The sequence below is a fragment of the Coffea eugenioides genome, chromosome 10 (genome assembly GCF_003713205.1).
Source record: "Coffea eugenioides isolate CCC68of chromosome 10, Ceug_1.0, whole genome shotgun sequence".
NCBI classification, from domain to species: Eukaryota; Viridiplantae; Streptophyta; class Magnoliopsida; order Gentianales; family Rubiaceae; genus Coffea; species Coffea eugenioides.
In genome coordinates, this window is record NC_040044.1 from 3,760,311 (window position 1) to 3,777,203 (window position 16,893).

General features: G+C 34.9%; 1 protein-coding gene and 1 pseudogene across 1 annotated transcript; both read left to right on the forward strand.

Moving 5' to 3' along the window:
* Positions 1 to 1,657: 1,657 nt before the first annotated feature.
* LOC113749352 (patatin-like protein 2) lies at positions 1,658 to 4,100 on the forward strand. Its single transcript, XM_027293051.1, has 7 exons — positions 1,658 to 1,920; positions 2,139 to 2,320; positions 2,479 to 2,665; positions 2,768 to 2,929; positions 3,055 to 3,354; positions 3,544 to 3,716; positions 3,807 to 4,100. The coding sequence occupies exons 1-7, from the start codon at positions 1,789 to 1,791 to the stop codon at positions 3,892 to 3,894; spliced, it is 1,224 nt and encodes a 407-aa protein (XP_027148852.1). The 5' UTR covers positions 1,658 to 1,788; the 3' UTR covers positions 3,895 to 4,100.
* A 9,670-nt stretch (positions 4,101 to 13,770) lies between these two features.
* On the forward strand, positions 13,771 to 16,685 carry LOC113749264 (annotated as a pseudogene).
* Positions 16,686 to 16,893: the final 208 nt, after the last annotated feature.

A 16,893-nucleotide genomic window follows, 5' to 3' on the forward strand; every position in this document is an offset into this window, starting at 1 on the left:
AAATGGTTTACAAGAAAAGGGTAATGTTCGAATGAAAATATATTCTCTATCCACTAATGAGTTTTTTTAATAATATGCTTTGAAATGAGTTGATAATGTTACATAAAGATAAAAATAAGGAAGGCAAGTAATATTTTTTCAAATACAAGGATGCTATGTAACATTGTTACAGATCTCAAGGGTGGTTTCTGAAATTATCCCTATTTCTTTCCCCAAATTTCAAGGGTGCTCACTAAAATTGTCAGGAATTATCCCTTATTCAGAGTAATGTCAATGTGATGAATCTTGAATTATCATTTGCGAGCAGGGTTTTAGCCAGTCGCCGACGATTGCACTTATCCTAGAGAACAATCAGAAAAGGAAACAATGAAACGAGATAAATAAGTTAAAGCTGGTACTACGTCCTTTTCTCCAGGGATACATAGGTAGGTGATGCGTAGCTATAAAAAGATAACTAAAATGGTTTGTTCGAACAGTGTGTTTTTTTTAATAAAAATTTATTCATTTGCTTTATCAATACATTTTACAATCACCTTTTTATTTCATATATATCATATCGAAAACGTGTTACAATATTTTTTCAAAAAATTATCCCAAATACTCTACCATCCATCCGAATAAGACACTTTACTTCCTACCATAGTATAAGCCTACTGTTCGCACCAGCTTTTCAATGAAAAGTTGTCAAGTTTAATTTGCTCAAACAAAAAAACGTGCTTTTTTTTTTGGCCTTTTTGTGTTTGCCTGGGGTAAAAATGAGCTAAGTGCTTCGAAGATCGAGTTGGAAAACACTTCGTCATGGATGCAGCACACAAAAGTTTCGATAATCAGTGTGTACAAGTCTAAAAAGGGTCTCATTTTCTTCCTTGTTTTGTTTCATTTTAGTAGTTGAAATCTTCATTTTCTGAGCTCTCTTTCTCCTTCCTTCGTATTTACTTTACAATCTATCATGGCAACAACCGTGAAAGCTTTGAAGCCGCAATCTTACGGAAATTGCATCACTGTCCTTAGCATTGATGGTGGAGGGATAAGAGGAATTATCCCTGGAGTAATCCTTGGATATTTAGAAACTGAGCTTCAGGTTTGAAAATAATTAATCTCTCCAATCTTTTATTCACAAGAAATTAAAAGAAAATCTTTTTGAGCGTAACTTCACAATCATGGACTCGACCTGCACGACTATTCCATGTACCAAAAAGAAAATCGAATTTCTCTTTGTGTTAATTCATTTCTTGATTGCCTTGGTGTAAAGTTTAATTTACTTTCATAAAAAATTGCAAGATAAATTAGCACAATTATGAGGGATGGGTGCCAAAGTTTTTATGCGTTTGATGAGAAACTATGACAATAATTGTATTACAACAATAGGCAACTTTGTTCTGGGGATACATAGGTAGGTAATGCATCGCAATAGAGAGATAACTTAGTTTTAGGTATTTCCTGATGTAAATCTTGGGGGTTTTCCTATACCTTTGGATAAGCCTACTAAATGCGCCATCTTTTCAATGAAAAGTAGTTGAGTTTAATTTGCATAAACAAAAAACGTGCTCTTTTTTTTTTCTTTTTGTTTTGACGTGAATGAGCTAAGTGCTTCGAAGATGGAGTAGGAAAACACTATAAATACCCCCACTTCCTCATGGATGCAGCACACAAAAGTTTCAACAATCACAATAGACAAATCTAAAAAGGGTTTCATTGTCTTCCTTGTTTTGCTTCATTTGAGTATTTGAAATCTTCATTTTCTGAGTTCTTTTTCTCCATTCCTTTGTATTTAACTTACAATCCATCATGGCAACCACCGTATCAGCTTTGAAGCCTCAATCTTATGGAAATTGTGTGACCATCCTAAGCATTGATGGTGGAGGGATCAGAGGAATCATCCCCGGAGTAATCCTTGGATATTTGGAGACTGAGCTTCAGGTTTGAAAATAATTAATCTCTCCAATCTTTTACTCTCAAGAAATTAAAAAAAAAAAAATTTTGTAGCGTAACTACACAATCATGGACTCGATTTGCATGACTATTCCATGGACCAAAAGGAAAATTGAATTTCACTTTGTACTAATTCATTTCTTGAATGGCCTTGGTGTAGAAATTCTCTTTGTACATAATTCATTTTTGGAATGGCCTTGGTGCAGAAATTGGATGGTTCGGATGCAAGACTTGCTGACTACTTTGATGTGATTGCCGGCACAAGCACTGGTGGCCTTGTGACTGCCATGCTTACAGCTCCAAATGAGAAGAAAAGACCTCTTTATGCTGCGAAAGATATCAAGGACTTCTACCTTGAGGAGTGTCCCAAAATCTTCCATCAATCAAAGTAGATATCTTAATTAGACTTTTTCTTTTTTTTTACCATATCTTAATTAGACTCGATCCATCTTCATTCCAAATAATTTAATGCGTACTATATCAAGAAACTCAAATTGTGTATGCTACTTTTAACTTACAATTGACACGATTTTCGTCCATGACCAGTCATCTATTCAGTTGTATCGAAGGCGTGGTGAAATCAATGACAGGACCCACGTATGACGGGAAATATCTCCATAGCATGGTCCGGGAAAAGCTTGGCCAGACCAGATTGCACGATACATTGACTAATGTTGTCATCCCAGCTTTCGACGTCAAACTATCGCAGCCCACCATCTTCTCCAGCTATGCAGTTCGTACCAATTTAAGAAACCTTGGTTATTTTAGTTAGACTATTGTTTACTTTCATCTCATGCAACAGAAATTAATATGGTTCGTGTTTTTAATGGCTCAGATGAAGCACTTTTCAAGTTTGGACGCCTTGCTCAGCGATATATGCATATCAACTTCGGCTGCTCCTACTTATCTTCCGGCCCACAAATTCGAAACTAAGGAACCTGATGGCAGCACAAGAGAATTTCACATGATCGATGGTGGCATGGCGGCCAACAATCCGGTAAGATATTATATCTCATCTATCCCATGTTAATTTGAGAACCATGCACTAATTATTTTATTACAAAATTATTACTTTCCTCATGATTACTGCAATTTTATATCTGTCGACTGTATTTTCTTCAGACCTTAGTTGCTATGGCCCAAGTGACTAGGGAGATTAGTCGAGGAAATCCCGACTTCGCCTCTGTCGGTTCATCGGATTATAGTCGTTTCCTTGTTCTGTCCTTGGGAACGGGTACTACAAAAGCGGAAGGGTTTGATGCTGAGGATGTTGCCAAGTGGGGACTTTTGTCTTGGCTGACAAATGCTAATACAACTCCTATAATAGATATATACACTCAAGCAAGTGGCGATATCGCTGATCTTCATCTTTCCACTATTTTTCAAACTATGCAGTGTCAAGAAAATTATCTGCGAATTCAGGTAAAAGTCTTTGCGCTGCACTCTTTTATCTTTTTTTGCTTACACTTGAAAAAATAATTAAGAAAAAAAATTGGAAGTAAAAAAGAAAGCAATATGACTTGTATTAGTACAAACCTTGAAGGCCCTGATTTATAGTTTTTCTGTCCTCCAAATAGTATATAAGCGTACACTTGTACATGCATATTTCAGGATGACACGTTATCTGGAGACCTGGGTTCTGTGGATCTTGCCACAAAGAAAAATTTAGAGAATCTTGTCAAAGTTGGGGAGAATTTGTTGAAGAAACCACTTTCTAGGACTAATTTGAAGACTGGTGCTACTGAGCCCGTGAACAGAGGCACAAATGAGGAGGCTCTCAAAAGGTGCAAACCCTTTGATCTTTTGCTTACATTGAATTAATTCAAGTTATCCACTCTTCGACTACCCTTTGATCTTTTGGTTTGAATATGTAGGTTGGCAGCAGCACTCTCTGAGGAGAGGCGCCTTCGTCATTCGAACAAGTCCAAGAATTTCTCTTCTCTGAATCCTCAACGCTGTTGAGTTAACTCGTCGCCTAAATATTAGTAATATACATATTGCATGTTGACTACGTATGTGTATGTGGAAAATAAATAAATCCCCAATCAGTGTCCGTACCAATTCCGGGGAAGAGATCGGAATTTCCTTCCGGTATCAACGAAATTTGTTTTCAAGAATCTGTGCTTTGAAATTCGAATAATCAGCTTATTTATTGTTTTGTTTTTATACATTTCCAGTTGCTCATAATGATGATATATTTATAAACAAATTCAGTAATACTGCAAATTAATCAACAAATGGTGAGACGAATGACAAACAAATTTAGCAGATGAATGTACAAACTCTATTTGTACACAAGATGGATCAATCTTTTCCAAGTGATGGATTGATACAGAAATAAATTACAGACAGCGAAAGACAAATACGTCGCAATAAGGTGGACCTGCACTGGACGTACGCCTACTAGGATATAGGATGTACAACTAGTTTTTCAGGACTCCAAGATATCAGGATGTCCTCTACAGAAAATGCCCTACAAAGGTCCTTTTGCACCTTCACAGCCGAATAAGTATGTGCTTGGTAGTATCATGTCCTCTTACACCTAAAAAAAATTAGGCCTATTTCTCGGTCTTTTTGATTATCTAGCATTATGAAATAGAAAAACTACTCCTACTTCCTATCAACCTCGACAGAAAACCAGGAATAATCTTCTTTTACTTTCTATGCTAATATCGCCCATCTTTCAAAATGTATAAACAATTCCAATTGTTAACTGCTATAAAAGAGCAGTACTGATTTAGTGGTTATATTACTGACTATAGTAATTGCATATTCCTAACTACATGGAAAATGAATTTGTCTTTATTAGGGTATTAGACCAACTATTTGAAAAAGAAAAGACTAACAATTTAATAAAAAAAAATCTAACACGAATGATGAGCAATGTACAAGAATTAATGTGGTTCGGCTTAATCACTAAGCCAACATCCACAGAAAGAAAAAATTGTTCTTACTATGAGAGGAAAAACACCACAAGATTACAACTTGTTTCTCAATCCCCAATTCTTATATAACTCTCTCACCCACTAAGAACTCTCTCACTCCTTTATTATGTCTTTTTGTAGTATGTCAATCTACCTATTTATAGAGAACATTACTTGGCCAAAAAATCAAATAACAATTGGAATGCAATATTAATTCCTAAATTTATACAGAATAAGAAATAACATCTAAATCCTAAATCAAATAGGAGTTTCCTTGATTACTATTTCAAGTAACTAAATCCAATTAGAAAACTAGTTACTTCCCGCATTAAATAGGGATCTTGACTAAAAGAAATTAACCAATTTCCTAACAAATCTCCACTTTGGCGAATATTCCTTTTAGCAAACACAGTAAATCATCCAAAAAGCTCCATTTGGATTTTTCCACCAAATATCTTAGTGCCTAACTACACACCCGAATCAAGACGGTTTTGTTTTCAATTGATTCAATCGGCAAATGAACGTGTGTAACTAACCAAATTCAACATCTAATTGACTCGCGAGAGGGGTCTCAATTCACCCTTTCCCATAGCAGGACTTTCCTCTCATCACCATTTATAATTTGAAAGCATTCCTGGATCCTTTTTTGCTCCCAATCCATTAAGGTATTCAAAAAGTACAAATTATCATACTTCTTCTCTATCAACAAGACCGTCTCGTCATGTGTGATTTTCAAGACTCCACCTACAGTCCAAAAATGGTAGCTCTTGGAGTTTAACTAGTTCAAAGAAATTAGATTCCTTCGTAACTTTAAGACATAAGTCACACCACCCAAAGAACGAATATCTCCATTCAACATTTTAATTTTTACCATTCTAACAACACCTTTGACTTCACAAGTAGATCTATCACCCAAGGACACAAAATCTGTCTTCTTTCTTTGGAGAGTATCAAAATAGTCTAACTTGGAGTAAACATGTGAAACACATCCAGAATCTAAAATTCAACCATCACGAGAAGAAGTATTATTACCCTTGGAGATTGTGAGAATATCTCCACTCGATACATATCCAACAACACCATCATACTCAATCTCATCATTTTGCTTTTGATGAGGGCAATATCTTTTGATATGATCAAATTCATGACAACCAAAGCACTGGACTCTACCATTTCTCTTGACTTTTGGATCACCTGCCTTAGATTCACCTCCAAATTATTTTTCTCTTTTATTCTCACCTCGAGCAATTAACGCAACTTCTTGTATTACATCTTGGTTTGCCTTCCTTTGTTTTTCATGATCTAACAAAGAAGACTACACATTCTCAAACTCTAAGATGTCCTTCCCATACAACAGGATCGTCACGACACTATTGTAAGAATCAGAGACTGACGTAAGAAATAAAAGGGCATTATCTTTTTTCTCAATATCTACACCAACCTTTTGAAGGTGATCCAAAATTCTATTGAATGTATTCATGTGATCTATGAGACTGCCACCATTCTCCATCTTTAGTGTATAAAGTTGCCGCTTCAGATGCAACTTATTGGATAAGCGTTTAGCCAGATAAAGCTTTTCCAATTTTTTTCAGAGGTTTGCTGTAGAATCTTCCTCATCTATCACATTATTCATGATGTTGTCCGTCACATAAAGTCGAATCGTGCTCGCACACCTTGCGTCCAACTCCTCAAACTCATTATCCTTCATGTTTTCTGATTTATTGTTCTTTCCATTCAACGCTTTTGTCAAACCTTGTTCAATTAGAATATCCTTCACTCTTCTTTGCCAAAGAGTGAAATTTGTAGTTCCATTAAAGAGTTGAATTGGAAACTGTATAGTTTCAAACCCCATGATATACCACCACCCACCCAATTTCAAATAATTAACCAAAATCTTAACGGAACTCTGATACCACTTGTTAGGATATCAGGCCAACTATTTAAAAAAAAAAAAAAAGACCAACAATTTAATAGAAAATAATATCTAGCACGAATGATGAACAACGCACAAGAATTAACGTAGTTCGATTTAATCACCAAGCCTACGTCCATGGAGAGAAAAACTTGTTTTTACTATGAGAGAAAAAATATCACAAGATTACAACTTGATAACCACAACTCTTATATAACCCTCTCATCCACTAAGAACTATCTCACTCATTTTTTGTATTTTTTTGTAGTATGCCAATCTACCTATTTATAAAGAACATTATTTGGCCAAAAAATCAAATAACAATTGGAACCCAATACTAATTCTTAGACTTATACAAAATAGGAAATAACATCTAAATCCTAAATCAAATAGGAGTTTTCTTGACTACTACTTCAAGTAATTAAATCCAATTAGGAAACCAGTTACTTCCCACACCAAATAAGGATCTTGACTAAAAGAAATTAAACCAATTTTCTAACAGTCTTCTCTTTTCAAATTATATTGGTCAAGCTTGAACTTCATACTCCCAACATAGGCAAGGCCAAATTTGACCGAGATTTATTGACAGATGTCGAACTTGTGCAATAATAAATACTTACTCAATTAAAATACAAATTTTGTATATAACGGTTCTCTCATTCTTGAATTGTATCACGTTAAAGCAGAAATTGTAGCTGAAGACTCGAATCTGTTACAACTGATGGAGAATTAAACTCTGCAGCTACTAAAGAACTGAAAAATCACTTGTACAGGTTGCTTCTATAACTCAATTCCTGTGAGCTTCCCTAGTTTTTTCCTTCAAACATTAGAGGCATCTTAGTGTGACTTGACATCTAGCTATGTTTTTCTTTGGTTCGGCGGGTTTCTCAAGTCACCATAAAAAATGTTACTCATGTAATTGCTAAACAACGAAAGAGTCCTGACTCCAGTGTTTACTTTTTGTCCTGTGACATCCTTAACACAGACGTTGCATTCTTCGAGCCGGATAATTCCAAGTCTAGACTTTTTCATGAGAACACAGGAGGGCCTGAATGTTTAGTGTTTGGAATGCATGAAAAAATTATTAGAGTATAGCATAGAAGCTGAGATCAAGACACGCTGTAAGACGCCGTCTGTGAAACATGTGTTGGATGAAATTCACGGCTTTGAATGAACAATATATGCAGTTGATCGTTGGATAAGGGTAACAAAATCTACCAAGGTGTCCTGGAAATTTTTATTGACTTGCACAATTGATTATGAAATTAACGAGTCTCCAATGATCATCAAATCAAAAGACAGACATATGCAAGTATCAATTTCAACTTGGTTCTAACGAATACTGAAAAGAGGACAATCTATGCATGTGACACGTCGTACAACGATAAGAAATTTTTGAACATAGGAACAACCATAAATGAAGGCTAAAGACTAAGACCATAAATGATTAGGGATGGCAACGGGGCGGGGTTGGGGGGGGGGACCCCTCCCCCACCCCCCGCCCCGTTGCCTATTAATTCCCCCCGTCCCTCGCCTCCCACTCCCCCCGCCCCGCCCCCACCCCGCTTCCCCTGCGGGGTTAATAAAATTTTATTATTGTTAAATTTTAATAAATAATCAAGTACTAAAATATCAACACATCATCAAATTATTATTCATTGTAATTTTACAATTGAAACTCATAAAAACAATCAAACAAAAGTTATTTGAATACAATCCAACATGATGAAATAAATACAACTAAAATAGTCAAGTTTTCACTTTTGGTACAAATACAATCACTAATTCATTATTGTGTTTGTGCTTTTTTTTGAGAAAAAAAGTGTTATTCTATTAAGTGTAATTAGAATTTAGTATAAAGTATTGGGTATTTAGTGTATACTAATTTATATAATTCTATTCGTAGACATGTCTAATTATTCATATAATTGATAATATCAATTATATTACATACACTAATATACATTATATAATACATCTAACTAATAATATCATTATCATAAATTTATAACTAATTAAATTACATATTATATATATTTATTTATATATATATATACTTTTTTTTTTGCGGGTGGTGGGGCGGGGGATGGCCCTTCCTTTTCTGTCTCTTTGTGACTGTGTATTGAATGAATAAACAGATGAGTTCGATTCAAGCATCTGAACAAGAATGCCGCCCTGTCAAGGCGGAAGCTGCGGGTTCGAGCCCCGCCAGTCCTACCCCGTCCCCCACCCCGTTTCTAAACGGGGGGAAAAAATTCCCCCCCCCCCCCCCGGCCCCGAGAGCCCCCCGCGGGGCGGTTGCCTGGGGGCTGGTTGCCATCCCTATAAATGATGACTAAAGACTGTTAACTTTACTGATGGAACTTTGTGATCAATGGCTCGATTTCTTGACCTTTGACATTTGCGTATAGGATCAATGCGAGAATTATACAACAGAAAGTAACAACAAATGGACACATTGATAAGTTACGTGCAAACAGCCTTGTCTGTTGTATTGTCTTCATAATCCAATAATGCAGCTTCAGTGTTACAAAAATTTCTTCCTTTAACTTGTTATGTTCGTTATAGCGACCTGCTAAATGTAACTGTGTTAGCAGTGGACATGCAGTAGTTGAAATTTTTTGCAAATTGCTTTATATCCTGCTATCCTCCCGGTTCCCTCATTCTTGAATTGTACTACGTTAAAGCGGAAATTGCAGCAGAAGAGAAATTACTCGAATCTGTTGCAACTAATGCAGAATTAAACTCTGCAGCTACTAAAGAACTGAAAAATGACTTGTACAGGTTGCTTCTATAACTCAACTCCTGTGAGCTCCCCATGTTTTTTCCTTCGAACATTAGAGGCATCTTGGTGTGACTTGACATCTAGCTATGTTTTTCTCTGGTTTGGCGGGTTTCTGAAGTCACCATCAAGCATGTTACTCTTGCAATTGCCAAACAACGAAAGAGTCCTGACTCCAGTGTTTACTTTCTGTCCTGTGACATCCTTAACACAGACGTTGCATTCTTCGAGCCGGATAATTCCAAGTCAAGACTTATCCATGAGAACACAGGAGGGCCTGAATGTTTAGTGCTTGGAATGCATGAAAAAATTATTACAGAGTATAGCATAGAAGCTGAGATCAAGACCCGCTGTAAGACGCCGTCCGTGAAACTTGTGTTGGATGAAATTTCATGGCTTTGAATGAACAATATCTGCAGTTGATCGTTGGATAAGGGTTGCAAAATCTACCAAGGTGTCCTGGAAATTTTTATGAACTTGCATAATTGATTATGAAATTAACGGGTCTCCAATGATCATCAAATCAAAAGACAGACATATGCAACAATCAATTTCAACTTGGTCCTAGCGAATGTTGAAAAGAGGATAATCTATACATGTGACACTCGTTGTACAACGTACAACGAGAGAAATTTTTGAACATGGGAACAACCATAAATGAAGACTAAAGACTAAGGAGGTTGCGTTTTAGACTCACTAATCCGGCTTAGTCAAAGACAAAGGGAATCAACTTATCCTCTAAATCAATTATAACCCAATAAATGAAAAGGGATTTACTAAAACCAGCATCACTCTGCATTGACAGCTGGGGAAATCGCCTTCTATCCTTATCTGCTATAAATTTATTGATTTCAGATGGGGTATTGCAGCAATTAAATAAACAATGCTGCAGTTTTGTATTTGGGTTAAGTTCGGTTCATATATAATGATGTACATTAACTTTATTCTAGCAACTGAGCAATCTTTTAATTTGCTCACAGCTTCGGAATGAATTCATATCACAATATTAATGTGACAATAACCCGAGTGACATTCAACCACCCAGGACCGATATAACGATTACGACTTGGAACCTAACCATTAATAAATACATACTGCCTTGAGACGTTAATGATTGCAGCCTGTAATTTCTTTTGTACTCATTTTTTTGGTTTTTAGGTGTAGCAATTGATTCCTTCAAAAAAAAAAAAAAAGGGTGTAGCAATTTATGGGAAAGCATTGTCTAAAGCTTACAAATTCTTTCTTTTCCCCTTTTCTTTTTTTTTTTTTATTTAACACTCCGCATGTGTAAGTGATGAATCCGACTCGAGTAGCTGTCACATAAGTTGATATGACAATTGAAAAGCCCTACAAACTCCTTCCCACCTCCCAAACAAAAAAGGGTAATTTCACAAACCTCCCATGTATGAGGTTTGCCTTAATATCACTTAGTACCCTCATGGTTTTCAAAATATCTCTTACCTCCCCTTGATTGATATGTCTTGTAACATTGTCACCCCTTGTGCATTAAAAAATTCATAGATAAGGAGAGATAATAATTTATTTTAATTTGTACCTTTTTGTTATATCCTTTATATAAATATTAAAATAAACCTAATAAGTAAAAGACAAATTGAAAGAGATGTAAGTGCAATAAAAAGAAGTTGCAGCAAATAAGTAATGTTATAACTTTGCAATGACAAATCATCTAACTCTAGGATTATAAAGACAACAAGATAACAAAATAAAAAACACGAGTTCAATGGCAAAAGAAGCAATTTAAAGAGGAAATTAGTAGAAGATATTATTGCAAATCATAACAAGTTCTAATATTAAAGACACTTTATAATTCACCAACAGCATTTAATATAAAAATTTGATATTATTAATTACAATAAGAAGACGACAATTAGGATTTTGAAAGCGAAAGAAATCCAAATAAGTTATATTTGCTTCTAATGTCCATTTGATGTGCTTTTGATGTATTAGGTAATAGTAATGATAGATGTTCCCTACCTTTTATTACTATAGGATAAAAAAAGTCACAATTACAAATGATAATTTTGTTAATTATTGTCCTGATATTTTTACTTTCCAAATTCTTTTTTTGTGCAAATTTTAGTCAATCAATTAAGGATTTCCAGAAGGGTAATATTGTCCATTTATTACCCATGATAGAGAATCTTGTCTTGTTAATTTAATAGGGGAGGTAAAAGAGATTTTTGAAACTACAAGGTGCTAACTGATACTAAGACAAATCTGAGGAGAGGTTTGTGAAATTATTCCTAAAAAATGGGCAATGAATAATAAAAAGAAATCATAGAATTAGCTATACTGAAAAACAACTTTAAGCCAATAAAGAATAATACATAGAAAATTGGTGTTGTATTCTCATTGGTTGGATGAAAAGAGGAGGTCATGCATAGTACCAACAACATTTGAGGAGAAATTTGAATTTATTCCTTTCGCGGATAAACTCTTAAATCTTAATTTTTTTTTGTAATGTAGACAAGAAGAAACTGTCAAGTTGTAAAACTCATGTTCTGCGCTCTAGTAAGATTTTTTTTTTGGCAAGTGTAAGGATTTGAATCAAAGATTTTCTACATACAATCCCTCCTATTTTACCACCTGATCTAACATTCCCCTGCACTCTAATAAGAGTTAATTTCTAATAAACAACTTGTTTTCAATAATGTGAATTTACTTAATTGTATTGAAATCTCATATGATTTTTATCATGTAATACTAAAACAGCAAGACTCCAGTATTGTCAATGCCAAGCTATAATTTGCACCAACGGAAGAGGCCAAAGGTGTCAAAGTTCCATAAAAGAAGGACTAATATGAGTCAGATAAAAAATTAAGGGACTAAATGTGAAATGCGTAAAAGCTGAAAAACTTACTACAAGTGACGAACTGAAAGACATGCTACTGGGAAGAGTTTAACAAAACTGTGTCGTTCGACAATTGAATCTTTTCAAAAGCCGCCGCTGTAGCCGTGGATTCTTTTTCTACTCCTTTTTATCTGTCACACCTTCTGGAAATTAGAGGTGTGAATTGTAACAAGGGAAACTGAAGCTGGTGGGGCTATTAGAAATTGCGCCAACTTCGACCTAAATGCCTTCATTTCTGTTTGATTTATTTTGGATCCTGTCTTTCTATCCCTTGGACTTTTTTTTAATCTAATTTTTATGTGAATATCAGCTAGTGGATGACAATCTCGATTTTTTTTTTTTTTTTTTTTTGGGCCCCGTTCCTTTTGTTTGGCTCTGGGCGGCGCATCTGGAATCTCAAACGCTTATAAGCTAACAACCTAATTTTTGTCCTTGTACAGGGTTCGAAATATACCAAAATTTAGTATAGAATTGGCTACAATTCCAGGCTATAGTACAGATACCTAAATTAACTTGAAAATTTTAGCTGGAAAAGGGTTTGCTAATAGAAAAGGTGAATCTCCATTGGACATAGATAGCACGATCCATGTGGCTTCTAGTGCTCGTTTTGCGACTATAACATGATTTAGTTGCTTACACCCTTTTTTTTTTGGGTAATTGAAGATGCATTCAAAAGAAAATAAAGCAGTCTACAACATGAGATTAGTTTAGTACAGTCATCCTTGGTGTCGTAACACCTTGGAATCATGCTTAACATTTTTCCAATGTGAAATTAAATCACTTTGGCTTGGTTGTTTCTGAAGTTTGTGTGAACCAGAAGAAATTGATCAAAGCCAATTTAACTTGTGTTCTGCTTCTTCACTCCAAAATTTTGGTTGCCATGCAGTTTTATTCTTTTAAAACCAAAAAATCATGTTTTTAATCCCTTTTTATTCCAAATCCCTACCACCAACACAAATTACCAAATATAATTAGAATCCATCAATTAATGCAATATTTGGTAAAATAAAAGAGAAAAAAAATCATAAAATTAATGATAAAAATGCAACCTATCAAGAAGAAACAAGAAGGACTCATTTATTAGGTTTGGCATTTATTAACCTTGAATGCCCTACAACTTTGAGATAATTTTATTTTGACCCTTTATTGTTTTAATAAAGTTTTTCAATAGAGTTCTTTTGGACTAAATCTAAACTCATCAAATATGTATATAACATTGTAAACCACCAACATGAGAGGAATTTTTATATATGGTTTGTATTATATATATGACGTATTTATGACGTCATCCAATTCGACCCTGATCGAATCCGGTTGAACCCATTGACCCCATAACTCGACCGAGTCAATGTCTGGTCCGAGTCTGAAAACATATAGTCTTTTTGCCGCCAAAGAGATCAAGGACTTCTACCTTGATGACCATTGCCCCAAAATCTTTCCCGAAGCAAGGTAAATTACCGTCTAAAAATTAATATATAGTATTAGGTGTACATTCAATAAAAGAACTTCGTTGTATACTGTTTTCCAACATAATTTTAAGTATCCTAACACAACCACTACAAATTAGTAATTCTATTTCCATTCATAATATACTCCTACTATGTATCGGTTGTACATTCAAGTAAAGAATTTTTATGTATACTTTTTTCCAATATAATTGTGTGAGTGCACTACTCCAACTACGTCAATGAACTAATTCTATTTCCAGTCATGATCAGACACGTGGCGCTACTAGATCAAGCTGAAAAATATTTACAGCAGTGTCAGGACCCAAATATGACGGAAAATATCTCCATGATCTGCTCAAGGAAAGACTCGGGGAGACCAAGTGGCATGAAACTCTGTCACTTGGATTAACTGTTTTTTGAGGTGTTTTTAAAAAATTTTATTATAACAGAGTTTTTATAGTATATTTTAGGATATTTTTAGAAAATATTTTGGGATATTTAATAGTAGAAGAGTTTTTAGAATATATTTTGAAATATTTTTAAAATATTAAAAAAAATTGAGACTACTTTTTAGAGTAACTTTTAGAATACTTTTTAAAAATTTTAATAGTATTTGAAAAATTAGTTTTTGAAAATTTCAGCAATCCAACCAGAGACATCAAATTAATCCAGCCCACAATCTTCTCCAGCTATGAGGTTGTTCTTGGTTAATCAAACCTTTCAATTTTTTACCATCATTTTCTCCTATATATGAAAACTCATTTTCTTAGTACACTTAAATGGTTCAGCTGAAACACCACCCAAGTCTAGATGCCTTTCTCGGAGACACATGCAGAGGAACTTCGGCTGCCCCTACTTATCTTCCTGCCCATCGTTTCGAAGTCCAAGATTCTGATGGCTGTGTAAGAAAATTTAACCTTATTGATGGTGGTGTCGCCGCCAATAATCCGGTATCAATTCTCATCTTTCAGCTGCTATTTAATTCGATAAAAATGCACTGATTTAGCACAAGATCCATTAATCTGGTCACTAATTACTGTAAATATCCATTAATTTAAATAATTTTTTGCAGGCGTTAATTGCTATGAACCAAGTCACAAAAGAAGTTAGCCGGGGAAATTCTGACTTCTTCTCAATGAAACCACTTGAATATAATCGCATCATAGTTTTATCACTGGGAACGGGTACCACTACCGCCAAAGGAGGAGGAAGGTACGATGCAGATGAAGCAGCTAAGTGGGGCATTGTGGGTTGGCTCACAAGTGATGGTTCAACTCCCCTTGTTGATGTATTCACCCAAGCAAGTTGTGATTTGGTCGATTTTCATCTTTCCACTGTTTTTCAAGCCCTTCAATCAGAAGATAATTATTTAAGAATTCAGGTAGCTATCTGTGTTTGGATTGCATTTTTCATGATTTTTCATGAAAAAATTACTGTAGCAATTTGATGTATGTGAGGAAAAAAGGTAATTGGGAAATGTGATCACGGAAAACGATGTAATTTTCCGACGGAAAACCGCAATCCAAACAAGTCATTTTATATTTTCCTCATTTCTTTCTCATAACTAACACCTATTAAAATGAGAAAAGTCAGCGAAGCCGACATTTATTTTATTTTTTTCCCACGTGCATGTACAAGTAGAAGATCTTTAAACGATTCATGACTTTTTCTCCCCATATATCCAATTATGGATTTGGGGCAGGGATGGTCCTGAGCAGTTCACAGTCAAGATTTGGCCAAAAAATTATATGATGCAGATCTTATCTTGTACCTCGTTTTTAACAACATGTGTGGGATTCACAAAATTTTATTCTAAAATTACATGTTGTTGAAAGTAAGTTACACCATGTACAAACAGAATTACGCCGTGTGGAAAATGCACGTAACCTTCAGGTGCCCCTGATCCATCCAATTATGCATGCATGCAAGATGACACCTTTACTGGCGAGTTGTCTTCGGTGGATATCGCGTCGGATGAAAATTTACAGAATCTCGTTAGGGTAGGTGAGGAATTGTTGAAGAAACCAGTTTCCAGGGTAAATTTGCAGACTGGTGCTTTTGAACCTTTAAATAAGGGCACAAATGAAGACGCTCTAAAGAGGTATAATTATTAGCTAGCTAATTAAAGCCCCTTTCTTTGGCTTACATTAAATTAACTTTGGGTTCTTAACCTCAAATCTAGTAAAATATGTATCTTAAGATATGGTTTTGGTTCATTGAAATTGAATTCATTTAGAAAATAAATGTTAAGATTTGATCATTTTAAAATTCACCTCCTTGAAATTCATAGATGGAACCAGAAAATTTACATCAAGGAGGGAACTTTAATATGTATAAACTAAGTAAGAAATATAGAATATTTTCAAATTTTGCAAGGGCAAGGATTTATTTTATTAACATTATTTTGAAAATTTTTCATTTTTTTGAGGGGGAAAAACCTAACTTTTGAAAAATTGAAAACCATACCCACCCCACCCCCCCCCCCACCACCTCTAGTTTCACTGGAATTGTTTTTCAATGAAAACTTCTTTACCTGCGAAAACTGTAAGGACAGAATGCTTCTAGAATTTTTCTTTCGTTTTTCTTTGATAGACCACTTTGTTATTAAGGTTTGAGGTTTAGAAAAACTCAAAAGGATTGAGACAAGCATGTGTTAATTCTTAATGTGCTCCTAGTTGCATAGCTCTTGACTTCACCTTACTAAGATTTAATTGCTCGTTTGATCTTGGCAGAAACACTCTCTAAGGAGAAGCGGCTCCAAGATGTTAGATCACCAAATGCGCATGTAGCAAAGCGGCAGAAATTATCTTCATAGTTCTCACAGATTTTCGCTTAGCCCGATTGAACTTTCTTGTTTAAAGATGCATAATATTACATTGCATGTTGATTATTTGCATATGGAAAATTAAAATTGAATGCACTTACTAGGGAAGAGGTTATAATCCTTTTAATAGGGCAATACTTGTATTAAGCAATATGATCATTTGTTAATAATTTTCCAAAACCCGGAATTTCACATGAGC